The sequence below is a fragment of the Choloepus didactylus genome, chromosome 18 (assembly GCF_015220235.1).
Source record: "Choloepus didactylus isolate mChoDid1 chromosome 18, mChoDid1.pri, whole genome shotgun sequence".
Taxonomy (NCBI): Eukaryota; Metazoa; Chordata; class Mammalia; order Pilosa; family Megalonychidae; genus Choloepus; species Choloepus didactylus.
The window spans coordinates 635,055-655,283 of NC_051324.1; the positions used below are offsets into that span (position 1 = coordinate 635,055).

The 20,229-nt window shown below is 62.3% G+C and overlaps 1 protein-coding gene across 10 annotated transcripts in view; it reads left to right on the top strand.

Moving 5' to 3' along the window:
• Positions 1 to 317: 317 nt before the first annotated feature.
• LOC119513399 (myosin phosphatase Rho interacting protein) overlaps positions 318 to 20,229 on the top strand; it is a 114,836-nt gene continuing 94,924 nt past the window's right edge. For 3 of the 10 annotated variants that reach the window (XM_037808581.1, XM_037808579.1, XM_037808586.1), the window contains exon 1: positions 319 to 686. In XM_037808581.1, coding sequence (XP_037664509.1) covers positions 564 to 686 — 123 coding nt within the window. In that variant the 5' untranslated portion in view covers positions 319 to 563. Of the gene's footprint in view, positions 687 to 8,705; positions 9,597 to 20,229 lie in introns of those variants that run through there. The other 7 variants (XM_037808584.1, XM_037808585.1, XM_037808582.1 and 4 more) reach the window with 5 other exon arrangements.

Here is a 20,229-nt window from a genome sequence, read left to right on the forward strand (position 1 = left end):
CCGCCCGCTCTCGCCCCGCCCCCCGCCCCGCCCGCTGCTGTCAGGGCGGCCGGCCGCGCGCGGGTCCACCAAGCCTGAACCGCCCGGCGGCGCCCCACCTTCCTGCGCAGGCACAGGGAACCTTGCGCGCAGCCGCCCTTAGTCCCCGCCCCCGGCCCCCATTGGCCGAGGCCTGCCTTTGTTAGCCGGAGCGCGCCGCCGCCATTGGCCCGCCCGGCTGCCGCTCCCGGGGCCGCGCCCCGCCCCGCCCGCGCCCCCCGCCCGCCCGGGACCGCGCGAGGCGCTCGGCTCGCATTCGCGGCGGCGCGGGGCCGGGGCCGGGGCCGAGGGGCGAGGGCGGCGGCGGCGGAGCGGCCTCGGGAGCGGCGGGAGGCGGGCGGCGGGCCGGGCCGCCCATGGGCCCGCGGAGGCCGGGCGTTCGCCGGGGGTCGCGCCGGCTGTGAGGGCCCCGGGCGCGGCGCTGCGGCGGCGACTCGCCCCTTCCGGCCGCCCCCGCGCGAGGCCGCCCCGCCCGAGCCCTCCGCGCCGGGGCATGGGCCGGGCGGGCCGCGGGGCCTGCGAACATGTCGGCGGCCAAGGAGAACCCGTGCCGGAAGTTCCAGGCCAACATCTTCAACAAGAGCAAGTGTCAGAACTGCTTCAAGCCGCGCGAGTCGCATCTGCTCAGCGACGAGGACCTGACGCAGGTGAGCGCGGCCCGGGCGCGGGAGCGCGGACGCGCGTGAGTCTGGCGCCGGGGGAGGCTGGGGTGCGTGGGCGGGAAGGGTCGTGACAAGCCTGGGACAAAGGGAAAATCCTCAAGTACGCCGAAAAATAACATCCTTTCTGGTTCCCATGGCCTTGCCGTGTGATTCATGCTTTTTGGGTGACTCAGTGCGCTTGGGGCTCGCCCGCTGCTTCTGGGGGCTTCCTCAGAGCCTGTTTTGGGGGCACTTGGCCTTGCACACCGAGTGGCCAAGGGAGTAGGCGGTCCCTGTCCCCTGAGACCCCACCTGCCCTTTTTCTAAATCACTGTCACTGTCAGCGGCGGGCGAGGGGCGGCGCGTCTTGACGCCTGGGGAGCAGGGTCTTGGTCTTGAACTTAGGCTGCAGAGCCTGGGGTTGGTGGGAAAGCGGGGGCCCCTTCCCCACCCTGCCCGCCCAGCTCCAAGCACAGCAGAGACTTGTGTGTCCCGGGTGAGTGGGTGCGCTTGCCCAGCCCCGTATGTCAAGGGGACTAGCCCAGTGGCTCCCAGACAGTCCATAAAAGCAGAGCCCTGGGGCCCTGCAGATTCGGATTCAGGAGCTGGGGGAGTTGGTAAAAGCCCTGGAAGAGGCTGGCTGCAATCCCTACTGGCCCTGGAAACCACTGCCCTGCCTCCACCTCCCTGGACCCATGGCTTCTGGGGTTCTTGGACACTGGAGGGATTTGGGATGCACAGAACCGGATTCCTGGGATTTCCCGGGTGAGCCTGGTTTGCAGTCCTGGGGGTTTGCAGTCCTGGGGCTCGGTCTGTGGACCGGCTCTCCTCCGTTCTCCGCTGGGCTTATCCCGCTCAGTCCTCTCCCTGAGTGTCTCTCCAGGCCCAGGAGCTCCCTTCCCGCTCCAGGCAGGGCACCCTCGTCCCACCCACTCCTGCAGAAGCTGGCCTCAGACACGACACGCTGCCTGGAAGCGGCCTGGCCTGGCTGCCCCTAGAGCCACTTAAGTTCATGCTGCATTTGACTGGTGCACACGACAGAGCCGGGTGGGGTGGCAGGGCAGGGCTCCACCTGGGACAGGACGCCTTCCTCCACCGGCCAGGGAGACTCCTTTCACCTCTAACCAAAACCCTTGACCCGCGCCCTGGGTTAAATCCTTAGACGTGAAGGGCCTTGGGGAGAGGCCGGCTTGGGAAGGGTGGCTGTTCTGTCTCCAGCTAGTGCATTCTGGAGTTTAAGGGACAAGGACTCTTTTTTTTTCCTGGGAAGCAGGTCCTGTGGTCCTGGAGTAGGAGTCAAGACCTTATTTCTCATCTTGGCTATCACTTTCAGCCGTGTGACCTTGAACATGCCATTTTGCCTCTGTACATTTTAATGTCCTTATCTGTGAGTTGAGAATCGTGATCCTGGCTTGCTTCCATCGTGGGGCTCTTGGGAAGAGCAAGGAATGGTGTTGGGTTAAACTTTCTCTTGTAAATTTAAAAACAGAGTTGACAGTACAAACAACTTTGGTGACAGAAGTTTCTGGGCTTGGCCAGGGATGTTCTGAATAAGCTTTGCAAGTTCCCTGGTTATTCCAAACCATGTCCAAAATTGGTAAAATAGACATTGACTCCTTGCAGCAGGGCCGCATTCTGATTCTTATCCCCAGATAAACTAGAATGGAATCTGCAATGTCTGAGTCTAATCTGTTAAAAAAAAATCTTTTTTAATTGTTGGATTATTAATTGGAATCAAGGAGGGGGATAAATTCAGGACACTTCACTTTTTCACGGTAGTGGAAGGTGAACTGAGCCGTCCAGGGCACAACTAGGTTGGTAGTTTCTGAAATGAGAGGGGCTGTTTGTGCCAGAGAGATTAGCCCAGCTTCCACCTCCTGGGATCTTTCAGGAAGAAACTACTCTTGGAAAAAAGAGGAGGGAGACTCGGGGCCTGCCAGCAGCCAGGGCTGCTGCGCTCCGCATCCGGCCTCCCTAGCCCCTCGCTTGCATCTTCAGCCCCATTAGGAAGCCGTGGCCAGTCGGTTCCCAGCAGCCCCCCAGCTCTGCTTCCTGCCACCCCTCCCGCCACAAGCTTATTTTAGACCCTCCGAGTGGAAGACGTAGCAGCGTGCATCTGGGCCACCCCCGTGCTCGTGGGCGAGGACCCCGGGCCAGGGGCAGCAAGCAGCAGCCGGGCTGGCTCTCCCCCGTGGGAAGGCCTCTTCCCAGCAGCGGCCTCCCTCCCGGCCTTCTGATTGGAGCTTTATTTCCTCAGCTGTGGGTTTTGTTTGTTTGGTTTCTCCCTCAAAGTGGTACAGAAACCTCTTCCAGGGACTGAACCACAGCATCAGACCTGGGAGAACTTAGAAAGCAGCTCACGTGACCACTTCCTCCTGCTGATGAGAAGACTGAGCCCCGGAGAGGAGACAAGGCTGGCCCAGGCAGGGATGGAGCCAGGATTCTGAAGCCACTACCTCCCCCCTTTTGTGGTCCAGAGTGGGCGTCCCCCAAGCCCATGATGTGATGGTGCTGCCATGGCCGTGTTGGGGTGCCCCACCTGGTGCCCTTGCCCCTCCTCACCCCGAAATTCAGTGATCCAGTGTGCGCAGCGGGTGGTGTCGAGTCCTCCAGCCTGGGGTGCTGCATCCTCCCGTCCTCCTGCGTGGTTTTGCTTCTATGTGTGGACTGAAGTACACAGTTAAGCTTTTTCTGGAGCCTGAATTATGTGTATGTGTTTGCTCTGCCTACCAGCGTATGCCTTAGAGCTCTTTCCATGACGTTACATACAAGTATTCCCAAGTCTTTTTGCATTTCATACCGTTAGGGACGGACTGTCATTTGTTCCCTTGTTGATGGACAGCAAGGTTACTTCCAGGTTTTGCAGTTATAAACGGCACATGCTTCAGTGACATCTTTATAAATGCTTTTGGGTGTGTGTGAGTGCGTGCATGCATGCAAGTATTTTTCTGGGGCAGATACCTAAAAATAGAATGGCTGGGTTGACATCAGGCACATTACATTTTTTTTTTTTTTACGGATACCACTAAATTGCTTTCCAAAAAAGGCTTGTCTTACCATGGCCAAGACTGGATTTTTCAAATGATTTAATTCTTTAATAATTTCTCTGATTACCGTTGAGGTTAAGCTTCTTTTCATAATGTTTATTGAGGACTCTTGGTTTCTTCTGTGAATTGCCTGTTCATATCATTTGCCCACTTTTCTGTGGGGTTAGTTTTTTCCTCCTATTGATTGTAGCTGCTTTCTGTGTGTGCTCTGGGTCAGGGGTCAGCCCTTCCCTGAAGGTCAGGAAGTAGATCCATTAGGCTCTGGGGCTGGATGGGCTCTGTGGCTGCCTGGTGTGGCTGGGTTCCTCTAAAACTTTATTCTCAGAACAGGCCCCTGGCAGGACTTGGCCGTGAGCTGCTTTGTCATCCCCTGCTCCCGATACTAAGCTCATGTCTGTCATATATTGCGTGAATTTTCTTCTAGAGTCACTGTCTTTTAAAGTTCTCTGTGGTCATTTTTCTTCTTCCTGTGGTAGTTTTAAATGTGGATGCATTTAAATCTCTGTGTTTTCCTCCATAGTTGGTGGTTTTAGTCTTGTGTTTAAGAAGGTCTTCTTTCCAAAATTATGAAATGGTTTCTAATATCTTAATTCTTTCGTGGTTATCTTTATGCTTACCCTTCGGTTTTTTAGGGAAACGGTTCTGGCTGAAGGCGGGAGACCTCTCGGAGGTGTGTGGAGTGTTCCGGCCCTGTTGCAGTGAGGGTCTCCAGATAGTGCTGGGGGTGGGGGAGCTGTCGGAGACCAGGGTCGGGCCTGGGCAGCTGGCCAGAGGGGGCTGAGGGTGAAGGGGTGGTGGAGGTCCCCTTACGAGGGACTGAGCCCGGCAGATTCGGAGCAGATCTGGGGAGTGGGGAGGGGTCAGCAGCAGTGTGGTGAGTTTTGATCTCAGGGAGGTGGGGGTCTTGATGGGATTCTTGGGTGGGGTCTCCCACCCCGATGGTAGGCAGTGGTTGTTTGGAGCTTGGGCGAGGGGTGGTGGGCAGGGGTGGAACAGAGGGGGGCTCATCGGAGCCGCGGGAGTGGATGTGTCCCTCAGGCCGTGGTGGAGGGAGCAGACGGGGAGGGGCTGGGGGCAGGTCCAGCGGGGGTGGGGTCCGCCGGAGAGCTGGGGGAGCCCAGGGTTCTCGGCCTGCGTGTCCAGGGTCCTGGTGGGTTTTGGGGTACACCGAGTCTGGTCGTCCCATGAGGTGTGACTTCAGCCGCGGGGTCGGAGTCACTGCGCTGGCACCTGAGTCCAGCCCCGCTGTGCCCTGCCTGGCTGGGACCCTGGCCGGCTCCTCTTCCCTCCTTGGCCTCAGGTCTCTGCTCTGGAGAGCGATTCTCCCACGGCTTCCCTGGCCCCCCCGGCCTGGTTCTGCTCTCGGTGGGCACGGGCCCCACTGCCCAGGGCTGCTGGGGCCCTAGAGGTGGGGACCCAGACAGGCGATGGTGGCCTGGAACTCGGGCACAGCGACTCGTCTTCCCTTTTCCCTCTGCTCCTGGGACGTTCTCGGAAGGTCAGGCCGTGGGGCTTCTTTATTGGACTTGACGTTGAGCTCAGAAGCTGTGAGAGTAGTTCACCCCTTTGGGAAGATTTGTGACTTGGGTGTGAGTTGGGAGGTGGTTTGGTGGTGGTGGTGGGAGGTTGTCCACAATCCCAGACCCTGCAAGTGGCCAGAAGGCACATGAAGAGAGACTCGCCGTCGAGGCGTCAAGGAGATGCTTGTCGAAACCACGACGAGCCGCGCCGCCACACTCGCTGGGAGGAGCGGAAGTGTTGGTGAGGCTGTGGGGAGATGGGAGCCCCCGCGGCTGCGGGGCCTAGTGGTACAGCGCGGGGAAGTTTGCTGGGTCCTCAGAAAGGTTGTCTAGAATTGCCGTGACCTGGCAGTCCCACCTCCAGGTGCGTGTGCCCAGTGGAACTGGGAGACGGGCACCTGTGCCCACGGGTGTGACAGCTTTCCTAGCAGCCGAGAGGTGGAGACAGCCTGCGTCCATGGGCCGTGAGGGAGAAGCAGGTCGTGGCGTTTCCGTGAGGTGAACTGGTCAGCCACAAGAAAGAAGCGTCGCTCTGATGCGTGCAGCAACGCGGGTGGCCCTTGACACGCCAAGTAAAAGAAGCCAGACACCGAAGGACACGTGTGCGATGCCACTTACAGCAAACATCCAGAATAGGCAGATCCAGAGAGGCAGAATGCAGAGCAGTGGTTGCCAGGGGCCGCGTCGGGGGGAGTGCTTGGCGGGAGCTGCTCCGTGTGGGGGCGGGTGGGGGTGTTGGAAATATTTGGGAGCTAGGTGGAGGTGGTGGTTGTCCAACACTGTTAGCCTGTACATGTCGCTGATCTGCTCACTTTGAAACGGCTGATCTTACGTGATCGTGACTGTGACCTCAATAAAACCACCAGTGTGGGGGAATCGGGAACCCCGGCCTGGCCTCCGATCCTCGTGCCGCCTGGAGTGAGTATCCCCCGTCGCTAGAGACAGGACTGGCCCGGGGCTAGGTGGTGGATATTCCAGGTCTTGTAGCCAGCAGGAGTTTACCCAGATCCGTGTATAGCCATTCAGCACTTCAGAAGCCGTTCTTGGTTCCGGGCCTTAAGAAAACAGCCTGTGGCCGGATTTGGCCGACAGGCGTGAGTAGTGTCCCAACCCTGGTCTAGGCAGCCCTCTCCAATGGGACTGTAATGCCAGCCACACGTATAATTTACAATTTTTTAGTTGCCGCATTAAAATAAGAAATAGGTGACATTAATTTTAGCTGTATTTCACTTAACCTAATATATCCAAAATGCTCTCGTGTCGGCAGGTAAAGAAGTCATCGGCGTGTGTGTTTGACTTTTCAGCCTGTTCTGGTCGAGGTGAGCTGCTCTCCGAGGGCCAGTGGCCGTGGCGCTGGACAGAGCAGCTCCGGCCCACAGCGGCCAGGCCCACCTGCCCGGCTCGAGACCCTGCGGGGACGGTTGGGGCGGGCCAGAGCCGTGCTTGCCCGACTGGCCTCCTGGGCACCTGCAGCTTTCCTTCCTGCGCGGTGGTGTCGGCCTGGGCAGCCGTGTGGGGGGTCCCCGGAGGGCTGCCTGTGCATGTCCCGTGCCCCCGCCCCCGCCCGGCGCCACCTGGCCGTCCTCGGGAGGTTTCTTCTGTCAACAGCGTGTCCTCCTTGGCTCCTTGCCCCTCTGCGTTCGGTGTGCTTGTGAGCTCTGTTCAGAGGCAGACTTTGGGGTAGAAGGCAGGCAGGTGCCGTCTCCCCTCCCCTCCCCTGGGAGCCCGTACGCTGGGGCTGGGGTCTCACGAGTGCTTTGGGTGTGTCGGGTGGTCTCAGTTTCCTTGCTGCTTTCCCCTGCGTCCTGGCCTTTCACTTGACCTTGCTGAGTCCTTTCCGCTCATCGCACGGAAGGACCACAGCCAGAAACCCACGTTCCGTTCTTCCATGAACGTGAGGGTGGCCGCGGGAGTTCCCTGAAGTTCCCCCAGCTCGGCTGCCCACCTGAGTTTGGCCCGACACTGGGGAGCTTGGGGCAGCCCCCGGGTTGGGTGCCCACTGGCCTGGGAGGGTACCCTGCCTCACCGGTGGGCAACTGCCTTCGCTGGCGTCCCAGGTGGCCTGATGCTCCGTGGCTGGGTTGAGGACGTGCGACTTGGAGTGTTTATCTCTAAATTGCTCCCAGCCTGCTGCTTAGTCTTGAAACCCTGGGGGAAGGACTGAGAGGGAAGTCGCCCTCTGGGTGCCACTGCTTCATGCGGCCGCATGAGGTGCCACTTTGGAAGCATTTAAGCTACGAAACAGGCTCTTGTTTCGTCTTGGGAAGCGCACTGCCCTCCCCAGGCCTCTTTCCCACGTGGAGTGACACAGCTGGACCAGGTCGGTGTTTCAGGCGTGCGTGGAACTGTGGTGCCTTGTACTCAAAGGTGTTTCATACGGAAATGCTGTGCGACAGTCAGCAGAAGTGCCAGTTCTGGGTTAGGTGGGCTCGGCCACCCGGACATCTCTGAGCGTGTGGGGGCAGGTTTGAAAACTGTGCCCCAGATTTTGTGGTTTCTCCAACTCTTGGCTGCCTTGGACTCTGTGACATGGTCCCTGGTGGTTTCTCAGCTGCCCTGAGCTGGACCCCAGAATTCCCAGCCCCTTGCTTCCGTCATATCATCACTTCCTCTGGGGGAGAGGGAGCCCAGTGGGCTGCTTTGCTGGCATTTTGTCTCTGGACACTGGAACTGGAATCTTCCAAGCCACTCAGTGGCTTTCTCAGCCAGGGTCACCCTAGTTCACGTGAAACCACAGCCTGCTTTTTGCCTGGAGAGCCACCATCCCTTTGGCTCCGTCCTCCCTCTGCTCCCAGCTCTGCCAGGAGATGGCCCTGCTGTGCGGGGCGGCTGGCAGGTCTGGGGGGCTCCTGACCGAGGGTTTTATGGCCACGGCCTCCTGGGCAGCCTGGAGGCCGGCGGTGCTCCGGGGGTGCAGAGTGGACGTGGGGTTTCACCCGGCCAAGCTGCTGCCCAGGTGTGGGAGCTGTGAGGAGCCCCAGGCCCAGCGAGTCGCCCAGCCAGCTTCAGCCTGGGCCTGGAAGCCTGATCCTCTCTGCTTTCATGCTGCGGGGGCGGGCATGTGGCAGGAGGGCTGGAGCTGTCGGTGGGCTCCTGGCCCCTCACTCTGGGGGGGGCTCTGGGCGCTGTGTGGCCCCTGCCGTGAAGCTGGTGGGGAACTGTCCCCAGTTAGCAGGTGGAGAGGCTTGACCCGCTGCGGTCACGAGGTGGCCAGTGTGGGTTTTTCCAGAGTCCTCTTTGGCCCCCCTCTTTCTGATAACGAGCGTTCACCTTTGCTTTCTGAAGCAGGACCTTGCCCTGCCTTGGATTCCTTCGTTCCTGGGGTGTGGTGGGGGGAACGCAGGGCATGTTACAGGGTGTTTTGTGGGTCGAGGCACAGGTTCTAGAATCTCCTGCTCCGCAGGGCGTCCCACACCCGCAGATGGGCTGCAGGCGGGAACAGGGACCACACCTTCGGCACAGCCCGATCAGGAAGCGCTGCTTTTTGCCCTGCGAGAGGAATTCAGAGCCAGGAAACGGCTGTGTCCTTGATCCCCGCGGGTCCTGAAGGGCTGGCTTCAGCAGGCCGCCGGCCGGGCCTGGGCCTCAGCCGTGTCTCCTCCGCGGAAGGGTGGCAGCTGCTGGGGGCCCGGGCTCGGGGCTGGGTGAGGGGCTCGGAGCACACACGGCTGCCACCCGGTGACCCACTTGAGCCCAGAAACCCGAGGCGGTGCTTGGGTTGATTTCAGCAGGACCGGGCAGCAGCCGGAGCAGTGGAGAGCCGGGGCTTTCAGCTCGGGTCGGGGCGCACACCCGGCCCCGTTCTCGGTGCTGGCGGCCGGCGGTCCGATCCCCGCGTCTGGAAAGCCGGGCTGTTGCGGCGCCCTGACCTTTGGTGCCTGTGAGGACCGAGGAGGCTTGAGAGGCGCCTGGCAGGCTGGAGCTCGGAGCTGCGTGGCCACACGGGGGGTGCTCCGAGGGGGGTTTCCCAGCACGTCCCAGACGGTCGAAGGCCTGGCCCGCCTGCTGGAGAGCGCGCGCTCACACCCAGCCCTGCTCGCTCCCGCAGCCGTCGTTACAGGTGTCCACCCCGGCCTCCCGGAACTCGAGGGACCAGGGGCTCCTTGGGAGGGGACCTCAGAGAGCTCGCCTCCGAGCTCACTGTACCGATGAGGAGCAGCTTGCCGTGATCTCTTGGGAGAGCTGGATCTCGGGCGCCATCTCTGGTCCTTGAGCCAGGCTGCCCGCCACCGCCCCTCCACAGAGACGCAGACTCCAGCCGTCCCTCTCCTGCTGCCTGCTTCCTGCCACGCCGGCAGCTCCCACCATGGCCAGTTTGCTCTCTCGGGATGGGTTTTCAGAACAAGCATGTAAGTGTAGGGACTGGACTGGTTTCAAGACTCGAAAGGGTGGGAAGATGGGGCGGACACCACCAGTTCAGCCCCTCCAGCCCCCGAGAAGACCTGAGTCCCAGGCGCGTCACCCGGGGCGTCTCAGCGGCCGTTGGCTCGGTGGGAGAAGGGTGGGGGTTCCGTCTGTCCTGCTGGTGCAGGTCCTGCCACTTCCCTGCACATGTCTGGGAGCAAAGCCCTTGTGCTGGGGGGTGGGGGCACGACCCACCCGGAGAGAGCAGCCACGTGAGGGGAGCTGGGCTGCTCCCGGCCGGCCCTGGTGTGTCGGCTGCAGGCGGGTCCTCGCGGCGTCGCTGCTCCCGGGCCCCAGCGTTGGGGGAGGCCTGTGCTCTCCTGGGAGTGAGACCCCCACCCAGAGGACCCTGGCCGCCAACAAGGAGCCTGCTGCGGAGCGCCCGGGCCCGGCGCCCACCTCCCCTCCGCCGTGTCCTCACGGCACAGAACCAGCCGCCCACTCCGGGCCGCTCGTGGCGGGTGGTGTCAGCAGCCAGCGGCAGTTGCCGTGTGCCAGGCCGCTGTTGGGAGCACTCCGCGTCCGTGACCTCGTTTGTGCTTCCGGCAGCTTCCGGAGGTGGGGGGACAGAGAGGGGCACGCCTGCCCCGGCACTGCTGTCGGTGTGGAGCTGGGGCCTAACACCACGTGCCGCCGACTCGAGCCACTTCCCACGCTGGCCCGCAGGGGGCTCTGGACGGGGGGCTCTGCGGGTGTGGCCGGTGGGACCCTCCCCTACAGCAGTTGGGAGGGGTGTGTGGGTGTAGAGTGTGTGGGTGTGTGTGTACTGTGTGGGTGAGTGTGGGTGTGAGTGTGTGGGTATGTGGGTGTGTGTACTGTGAGTCTGTGGGTATGTGGGTGTGAGTGGGTGTGACTGTGTACCGTGTGTGTACTGTGTGGGTGTGTGTGGGTATGTGGGTGTGTGTGGTGTGTGGTGTGTGTGTACTGTGTGAATGTGGGTATGTGGGTGTGAGTGTGGGTGAGTATGTGGGTGTGTGTACTGTGGGTGTGTACCATGTGTGGGTGTGTGTGGGTATGTGTACTGTGAGTCTGTGGGTATGTGGGTGTGAGTGGGTGTGACTGTGTACCGTGTGTGTACTGTGTGGGTGTGTGTGGGTATGTGGGTGTGTGTGGTGTGTGGTGTGTGTGTACTGTGTGAATGTGGGTATGTGGGTGTGTGTACTGTGAGTCTGTGGGTATGTGGGTGTGAGTGTGGGTGTGACCGAGCGTGTAGTGTGTGTGTACTGTGTGGGTATGTGAGTGTGGGTGTGACTGTGTACTGTGTGTGTACTGTGTGGGTGTGTGTGGGTGTGTGTACTGGTGTGTGTACTGGTGTGTACTGTGAGTCTGTGGGCATGTGGGTGTGACTGTGTACCGTGTGTGTACTGTGTGGGTGTGTGTGGGTATGTGGGTGTGTGGGTATGTGGGTGTGTGTGGTGTGTGGGTGTGTGTACTGGTGTGTACTGTGAGTCTGTGGGCATGTGGGTGTGAGTGTGGGTGTGACCGAGCGTGTAGTGTGTGCTGGGCAGGGTGAGGTGGAGGGCGCGATTGGGCCGAGCTTGCTCAGCTTTCCGGGCCCTTCCTCCTGCCCCACCTGTCGCTGAGGGCAGCTGCCTTTCGAGGGCACGGCCGTGGCCCAGGACGGTGTCCCCTGTGTCCCTCGCTCTCCTGCCTCTGCACGATGGGTGTCGTGTTCCGGCACGCTGGCGGCCGTGGCTCGCTGTAGGACCTGCGGGGAGACGTCTGGCGTGTCCCCCTCCTCCCCAGCTGCTGTGTGTGGGCAGAGGGCGTGGGGGGACGTGGTGGCCGTGGAGAGGGCAGCCCACTGTGCCGCCGGTGTGGGGCGCTGGAGCCGGGCTCCGAGTGGGTGCTGCCCGCCGCCAGCCCTGCGCCGACAGGTGGGGAGGAGGTGGCTGCAGGGGAGGGTGGTCTGCGGCTTTTCCCTGGAGGAGTCTGGGGTGGAAACCTGGGGGCAGGAGACCCTGAGCGGCGGTGAGGTGGCGGCACCAGGGCTGCCGAGCCGCGTGGACACTCAGGCCTCGTCTTCCTGGGGCTCCCCTGAAGACCAGCAGAGGGTGTCCACAGCCTCCCCCTCCTCGCAGCGCAGCCCGGGACTCGTCCCTGGGCAGGGAGGCTGGGAGGAGGAACTGCCCCTGCCCTCCCGCGCTCTCCAGGGACCCCGAACCACAGCCTCCGGGGGCCTCCGCAGCTTAGAAACCTCTGGTCTCTTCTGACTCTTGCACCGACGTTTCTTAAGTTAATGTAATACTCGGTGTCGTAGGTAGCACCTGTGCAGGGTGTAAATTGTCGGGATGAGGTGTGTGTCTGGGAGCTCCTGCCTGACTTAGCAGCAGCGGCCACAGAGGGACTCTGTCAGGTTTTTGGGTGCGGGGCCAAGGCGTGGGCTGACGCACAGCTGACCCCTGGGCGTCTTGCTGCTTCATGGTGGCGAGAGCAGAGCTGCTGCGGAGGACCTGGGCAGAGGCACACTGTGACGTAGCGCCCCATGTTTCTGTCTCCCCAGCCTCCGGGGGGTCAGCAGAGGCCCTGGGGGTCCGCAGCACTCAGGATGCCTGGTGCTGCCTGGCAGTGAGCCCCCGGCGGGCTGGGCCGAGCACCGCCCATCGCTGGCCCCTGCGAGCAGGTGCTGCCTCCGCCGAGCGGCCCCTCTCCCTTCCCTCCGAGGCCGTGCAGAGTCTGGAGCAAGAGCTTTTCCGGCCCAGCCAGGTCTGGGAATCTGTTTCGGTTCCAGATGGGCTGCAGCGCAGTCGCTGGGAACCAGTCTGGAGTAAGACGTAGCCTTTTAAGGCAGCGTGTCGAGGAAGAGAGCCTGGGGGTGGAGACCAGAGACCCGAACTTGGAGGCCTTGTGTTCAGGCTGGTGGGCAGTGGGCGAGTGTGGTGGGCAGAGGCCTGGCCTCGGGGGGCGCAGGGCTGCGGGGGGAGCGGGCACTGAGGCAGGCGGCTCTCACACCTGCAAGTCCTGGGACCCCTCTACACGCTTAACTGTGGGGCCCTCCGAGAGCTTTACTGTAGGAGGAATTAAAACCAAGAAATGTAAAAACTCTTAATTAAAAGTATAACCCCGTCACATAACATAAATAGCAAAAATATTGTAACAAAATAACTTCCAAAGCAAAGAAACTTTAGCCAGAAGAGTTGTGTTTTAGATTTTTGCAAATCCCTTTAACATCTGAGATAACAAAAGTCAGCTGGAGTCTCGACCTTCTGTTCTCAGTTCTGGTCTCACACATCATGGAGCTCCTGGAAAATTCCACTGCGCGCTTGTGAGAGAGTGAGGATAAAGAAGGTGAATGACGTCTTAGCGTTAAGAATAGTTTTGGCTCACAGACGCCTGAAAGGGTCTCAGGGGTCCCCGGACAAGCGGGGCTGTTTGCTGGGAGCGCCCGGGTGCCGGGCGTAGGGGTGCAGGAGCTGGGGGCAGGTGCCTGGGGGGTCCTGTGGCCGACCAGCATGTCAGCAGCAGCTGCCTGGGGCCAGCACCTCCTCGGTATCTGGAGCTGCCCTCACCACCTGCCCCAGGGGCTCCGGGACGCGAGGGGGTCAGGTGAGGGCCACGCACGCGGTGAGGACTCCGGGGGAAGCTGACGCCGAGGAGGGTTGTGGTCTTCGGATTTTGCAGACAGGAGGCTGAGGCCTAGGGAAGGAAGTTGTGACTTCCACACATAACCACCACTCTGCCGCCGCGGGAAGGGAAGGGTCAAGAGTGACTCTGCCGTTTTAAGCCGGGAGACAGACTGACGGGAGACACACTGACAGCAGAAACAGGACGGGATGCGGGTGACAAGAGGCTCTGCCCCGGCGTCCCTCGTCTCGTCTGTTCACACCCGAGTTCCCGGCTCTGGGTCGGGTTCTGGATACGGCGGTGGTGGTGGTGGGGGGTCGGGGGGACCGTCTGGAAGCCTCGGCGAGCCCTGCGAGAACTCCCAAGAATCTGCCTCGGGAGAAGCCCGTCTGCTCTCTGGGGGTGAAATGCCCCTCGGCTGCGGCCTGTCCCGCGGGTTTGCTGCCTCGACAGGGGTTTGATGTCTTGACTCCCGAACGAGAGGCGCTTCCTCTGATCATGTCTTCTGGCCGCAGCCCCTTGATGACGGTCGTCTGTGCCATCTGCTGCCCTCCATCCCGCCCGCCCAGGCTCTCCTGGGTGCCAGGGCTTGTGGAGGCTCCTTTTGGGGTCTCGGCTTGCGTGGCCTGTGACGCGGGGCCTCCCCTCCAGGACTGCGCAGGGGAGCCCTCGGGCTGCGAGGGGACGGGGCTGTTTCCTTCTCCCGTCTCTCCTGAAGGAGACTTCCAGCCGCTTAGCAGACTCGATACAGATGCGCAAGCAGCGTGATTCACAGGAGCCGGAAAGTGGAAAGAACTCAGATGCCCCAGCCGGCGAGAGGATAAACCAGATGTGTACATCCGCAGCGAGGCACTGGTGCCACCACACAGACGGTCCCTGAGAACATTACAGCGAGCGAAAGAAGCCAGACACAACAGGCCACCCGTTATTTAGATCCGTTCACGAAATGTTCAGAAGCGGCAAATCCACGGAGGTGGAAAGGGGCTGGGAGTGGGGGCCAAGGGCACTGGGTTTCCTTTAGTGGTGACGAAAGTGCTCCAAAACTGATTTTGGTGATGGCTGTGCAACCTTTTTGTGTAGTAAAAACCCTCAAATTTCCACTTTAATGGTAAATTGTGTGGTGTGCCAGTTGTGTCTCAATAAAGCTGTCAAAAACAAGTGCCACCACGGCCTTGTGTGTGGTGTGTGCCCGTGCTCACTGCTCACCTTTGCCAAACCGTCACTTGATGCTTCTTCACTGCGTGTCTTCCTGTCACTTCTGTTTGACAGCTGCCGCCACCTCGTCCTGCTCTCCTCCAGGGCACCCCAAGGCCCAGGGGCAGGCTCCCCAGTCAGCACGTTGTTCTCACCCCTCTCACGTACCCACTGGTGCCTGTGCACACACGAGCGCCTGCCTGCACGCACGCACACTCCTGCGTGTGTGAGCACACAGAACCTGCAGCGGGCCTGTGGTGAGGTGGCTTGTGTACCACGCAGTGTGCCCTGTTCAGAAGCCAGTGGCCACGTGGTGGCAGGAGCCTATTGGGGCGTGGCGCGGTGGGCCTGCCGGAGGGCGAGGGGCGTCGGGCACTCCGGGGAGGCGGGGCCGGTGCACCCTCCCCTGGACTCTGGCCCCAGGTGGAGCCAGCAGCCGCGGGAAGGTGCTCTGTGCTGTGGTCGAAGGCGCAGCTGCTTCTGGAAGGAGGCTGGAGCCCCCTCGTAAACCGGCCGTCTCTGAAGCTGGCTCAGCTCTGACGGGAGCTTCTCTCAGGGCAGATTTTCCCCTGACTGATTCCTGAAATAAGCCCTTTGCTCCTCCTCATGGAAGTGTCTCTGAACTCCTCCTCTTTGCCCTCGTGTCCAAGGCCTTCGCCCCCTGTTTGTGCCTCTGTCTCGTTGGTTTTCCTGGTGCTGTGTCCTGGTGCTGGCGGCCTGGACCCTGGACCCCACCGTGCACGTGGAACCCCCCAGCTTTGAGGGCCGGGAAGCTGCAGGGAGGGCGCAGCTGTTCTCCGCAGTGGTGGAGTCCCGGGTTTCGCTTTCAGAAGTCTCACGGTTTGGACAGTGGCCACTGCCCGGTGTGTGGGCTCGGGTGTGGACAGCGTGCCGGCGCCCCTCTCCTGGGCTGGACACCCGCCGCCTCAGCCAGGTCGGAAAGAGGCTTGCAGCCCTCGCTTCCGGCTCCTCAGTGGCAGACGGTTCCCAGCCAAGCCGGTGCGGGGCTCTGAGGGGAGGGCGGTCTCCAGGGCTGATGGGGGCGGCTGTCTCCTGCGGGCACCTGCCGGGCCATGTCTTTGGGGCCACAGGTGGGCCTCACAGCCGGTCCCAAGCCCCCTGGGTGGTGGCCTAGCTGCAGATCCCGGGGTGGGGGGTTGCTGGCCAGGACTGTGCTGCCCCAGGAGGCAGCCCACGGAGCGCACCTCCCGCTGCGGGGGGCCGGCCCTTACCTGGGGGTGGCCGGTGATGCTGGAGGCCGTGGCCGAGAGCCAGTCTGGAGCCCGGCTGCCTTGGCTCGGGTCCGCTTCACCACTTCCTGCTCTGTGGCCTGACGTGCTCAGTCCCCACACGCCTCGGTTTCCTCACCTGGAAGGTGGAGGCAGCGGTGGTGCATGCCCTGAGTTCTGCAGTGAGGACCAGAAGAGCGAATGGCCTCAGGTGCCTCGGCAGTGACTTGAGGACAGAGAGAGGAGCTGACGGGCGTTTTCAAACAGACCCACCACCTCACCCTGGAAGGGTGGGGAAGCTGGGAGACCCGCTGCCCCTCTGGGCTGGTGGGCAGCCGTCACTGTCCTTCTGAGCTCCGGGCTTCCTCCTGCTTCTCGTGTCCTGGGCCTGTGGCCCCCACAGCGCCCAGCTCTTCCTGGGAGCCCCTTGCTGGGGCCGCGGCATGGTTCTGAGTGTGCTTGGCATTCGAGGCTTCTCCTCTGGTTTTTTGTGGCAGGCATGGGTCCTGGAGGCTGGTGCCGGCCGAGGGTGTTGCATCGAGGGCAGAGTTGGCCCTGTGGGGCTGAGCCCTGGGGGATCCAGGAGGGGTTGGGCACGGGTCCGTCAGTGGCCACCTTGCTGGACTGAGTCCACTGACCCCTCCTTTCGAGGTGGCTGCAGGGATGGGCAGCACTTTGTTTGGTCCTGGCTCACTTGTTTTGAGAGAAAAGCCCTGTCTTCCGTGGCTCGAGGTCTGTGTTGACTCCTGGTGGGATCAGCTGGCTCTGCCTGGAAGGTTTCTACTTGTGGACGTAGAGCCATCTGTCCCTCCCGCTGTCTGTCCAGGTGGCCTCGGGACCTGGCAAGGGCTGGACGGGCACTGCGTGGCCCAAACGCTCGCGGGTCCCCGTAAGAGGGTGACTGCAGTCGGCTGCGAGTTCCAGGCTGAGGAAGGTGTCCCGGCAGCTCAGAACCAGGCACTGTTTTCCCTCTTGGAATCTAAGTGCAGGAAGTACTGACAGCCTGTTTGTTACGAGAGCAGAAGTGTTTCCACAACTCCTTTAGAAAAACAAAAGGGCAGCACCCCGACCCCAGAGCCCCAGAGGGGGTGCCGGCTGCCAGAAGAGGCTCCTGCCGCCGGCCTCCCTGTGGCTTCTCCACCACGGGACCCTCTACCCTGTCCCCCAAAACTCACATGCTGTCCCTGCCCCCTGCCCGGGCCTGGGGGAGCCTTTGCCCCGAGAATTTCTGCATCGCTGGGGTCCCAGCCCCCACAGGTGTGGGGCTTCCTCAGGACTGTGTGCGACTTCTCCTCGAGAGCTTCCCCTGGGTGGCGGCTCTGCTGGGATCTCAGGCGCTGGGCCAGCTGAGAGGGTGCCTGTGGGGTCTGGGGTCCCACTGCACCCTGCTCCTAGAGCCAGGAGGCCCGGAGGCCCTTTGCACCAGCCCAGGTGGCCCGCGGCCTTCCCGGCCCAGCTCTGCTGTGCCACCTCTACCTGCTGGCCAGTCCCTGTGAGCACTGGCAGCATCTCCAGCCTCCCCTGCCGCCCCCACGCGGGTCAAACACCAGCTCTGGGTGCTGCATGGCCCAGCTCTGGGCGCTGCATGGCTGCCGGGCGTATGTCCCTGGCCCTGGGGTGCTTTGATGCTTACCTGATGAGGTTTCTTTTCGTGGTGTGGAGGGATACATGTACTTTTCTTCGCTACTGTCGATGACGAAACTGAGATTCATTCCCAGGCCGGGGTCTGCACACCGTCCCGGGCTGTGCGGTTGGGCCGTGGCTGGAGAGGGGCCAGAGTCCCTGATCCCACTCCCCAACATCCCGCAGGCCCAAGCAAGTCCCCGTTAGGAGGCCATTCTGCTCGGGCTGTGTCGGAGGCCAGCCACGTGTGGCCGGCTGGTGCACGACAGTATGTGCGGGGAATGCCATGTAACAGCGCTGCTTTCACAGAAGGTCAAAGCACATGGACCACAGCTCGTGGTCCCCACAGCCGACGAAGGGCAGTCTCCTGGATGCCCGGTCTCACTGCATGTCACGTGTTTCATGAACGTTTTCACATGTTGTCATGGCTGCCCCATGCACATGCTGCTCTCCCTTGGGAGGGCCTCGCTCTGGCTGCAGAGCCGAGCCTGGGGAGGCCAGGTTGGCACCTCCAGGGTGCCCTGGTCGCAAGCTTCACCTGGATGTGTGCAAGAAATGCCGGCTCTGAGGGGCTGGGCGGGCGCGGCTTTATATCCTCCCTCCTCTGCTTGGCGTCGCGCCCCTCTCTGGAGGGGTCTTGGATGCCTGGTAGTTATTGATGACTCACAGCTGCGTCAGGGAGCTGTGGCATCACTTACTCCGCCTTCTCCCTGTCGGACGCTGGGCGGCTTTCTTCCTTGTGCTGTTACAGGGAATTCTCCTTGGAGGCCCTGTGGGCTCTGCCCCGCGTCCCTTCTTCAGGCTCGCTGGCCCTGGGCTCCCGGGTCAGGAGTGTGGGAATGCTGCCCTTGCTGCTTCCCTGCTGCCCTCTGCCTCTCCCCTGCCGCGTGCTGTGCTCCTGGGGTGAGCGGGAGGCCAGAGGTGATGGCCAGCAAGCCTGGGTCTGCTTGCTCCTCGGTGCCAGAACCATCCGTCACAGTGCCAGCCGTCGTCGTGCCGGCAGCCAGGGAGCTGGGTACGTGGGGGTCAGGGCACCCGCACTTGCCCTTTGCCCTCTGTGCCTGGGGTGAGCCCGCGCTGTCCCATCTTCCTGGGAAGTCTTAACCGACAGCACTCGGAGGACAGTCGGGAGTGGGGAAGTCTTGACTAACATGTACTTGTTGATTGTTCACGTGTTTGTTTTTTCGTTGTCCCCAAGCCCTCCTTCATCCCGGGCACCACTCTGAGGCCCCCTTCCTGCCTCCGCCGAGGGCAGATGTCCCTGTGAACAGTGGGGTGTTGTGAGGAGGGGGGGCAGCTGGGTTGGGGTTGGCGGGGGGCTGCGGGGGTGAGCGGGGAGCCGCCAGTGGACGTCAGGGCCTCCACGTGGGGACTCACTGTGTGAAGCGCAGAGGCCAGACGGTGCTGCTCCCTGGGAGGGGTGGGTGTGAGACGGAGTGGGGGCAGGGGTCCCAGGCTCGTCAGCGCATGACGGCTGTGTCAGCTCTGTCCTGGAGTGGCCCTGGGATCTGATCGGTGCCTGAAGGGACGGTGAAGCAGAGCTGCTCGCAGGGGCCACGCGCTTTGGAGGGCGTGAGGCCCTGGCTGTGCAGGGTCGCTGCAGGATTTGGCATCTGTTGTTTGGGACTCTGGCCTGTCCTGCCTTTCTCCACTCCTAGGTGACTCTGAGGGTGAAGGAGGGGACAGGAGGATCGAGACGGGCACCTGGGAGGAATCCGAGAGCCGAGCATGTGTCCTCAGCTCTGAGCCGACTAGGCCAGGCGAGTGGGTCCAGAGGCCCCCCTGGGAGAGTGGAGACGGCTGGGGCTCCCCCCGATGCACCCAGGGCTGCTGGTGGGTGGGTGGGACGGCAGGGGCAGAAGAGACTTGGCGTGGCAGGGAGTCTGGGAGAGTGTACGTGCATCTGCGTGTGCATGTGTGTGCCAAGTGCCCCTGTGCGTGCGCCTAGTGACCCTGCGCGTGCGTGCGCCAAGTGCCCCTGCGCGTGCGTGCGCCTACTGCCCCTGTGTGTGCGTGTGTGCGCCAAGTGCCCCTGCGCGTGCGTGCGCCTACTGCCCCTGTGTGTGCGTGTGTGCACCAAGTGCCCCTGCGCGTGCGTGCGCCTAGTGCCCGTGTGTGCATGTGTGCGCCAAGTGCCCCTGTGTGTGCGTGCGCCAAGTGCCTGTGTTTGCACCAAGTGCCCCCGCGCGTGCCTGCGTGTGCCAAGTGCCCCTCTGCATGCATGCGCCTAGTGCCTGTGCGTGCGTGCGCCCAGTACCCCTGCGCGTGCGTGCACCCAGTGCTCCCATGTGTGTGCGTGCGCCCAGTGCCCCCGCGCGTGCGTGCGTGCGCCAAGTGTCCCTGTGTGTGTGTGTGCCCAGTGCCCCTGTGCGTGCGTGCGCCAAGTGCCCCTGCGCGTGCGTGCGCCTACTGCCCCTGTGTGTGTGTGTGTGCGCCAAGTGCCCCTGCGCATGCGTGCGCCTAGTGCCCGTGTGTGCATGTGTGCGCCAAGTGCCCCTGTGTGAGTGTGTGTGCCCAGTGCCCCTGTGCGTGCGTACGTGCTCCAAGTGCCCCTGTGCGTGCGTGCGCCAAGTGCCTGTGTTTGCACCAAGTGCCTCTGCGCATGCCTGCGTGTGCCAAGTGCCCCTGTGCATGCGTGCGCCTAGTGCCTGTGCGTGCGTGCGCCCAGTACCCCTGCGCGTGCGTGCACCCAGTGCTCCCGTGTGTGTGCGTGCGTGCGCCCAGTGCCTGCGTGCGTGCGTGCGCCAAGTGTCCCTGTGTGTGTGTGTGCCCAGTGCCCCTGTGCGTGCGTGCGCCAAGTGTCCCTGTGTGTGTGTGTGCCCAGTGCCCCTGTGCATGCGTGCGCCTAGTGCCTGTGCATGCATACATGCGCCAAGTGCCCCTGTGTGTGCGTGCGCCAAGTGCCTGTGTTTGCACCAAGTGCCCCTGCGCGTGCCTGCGTGTGCCAAGTGCCCCTGTGCATGCGTGC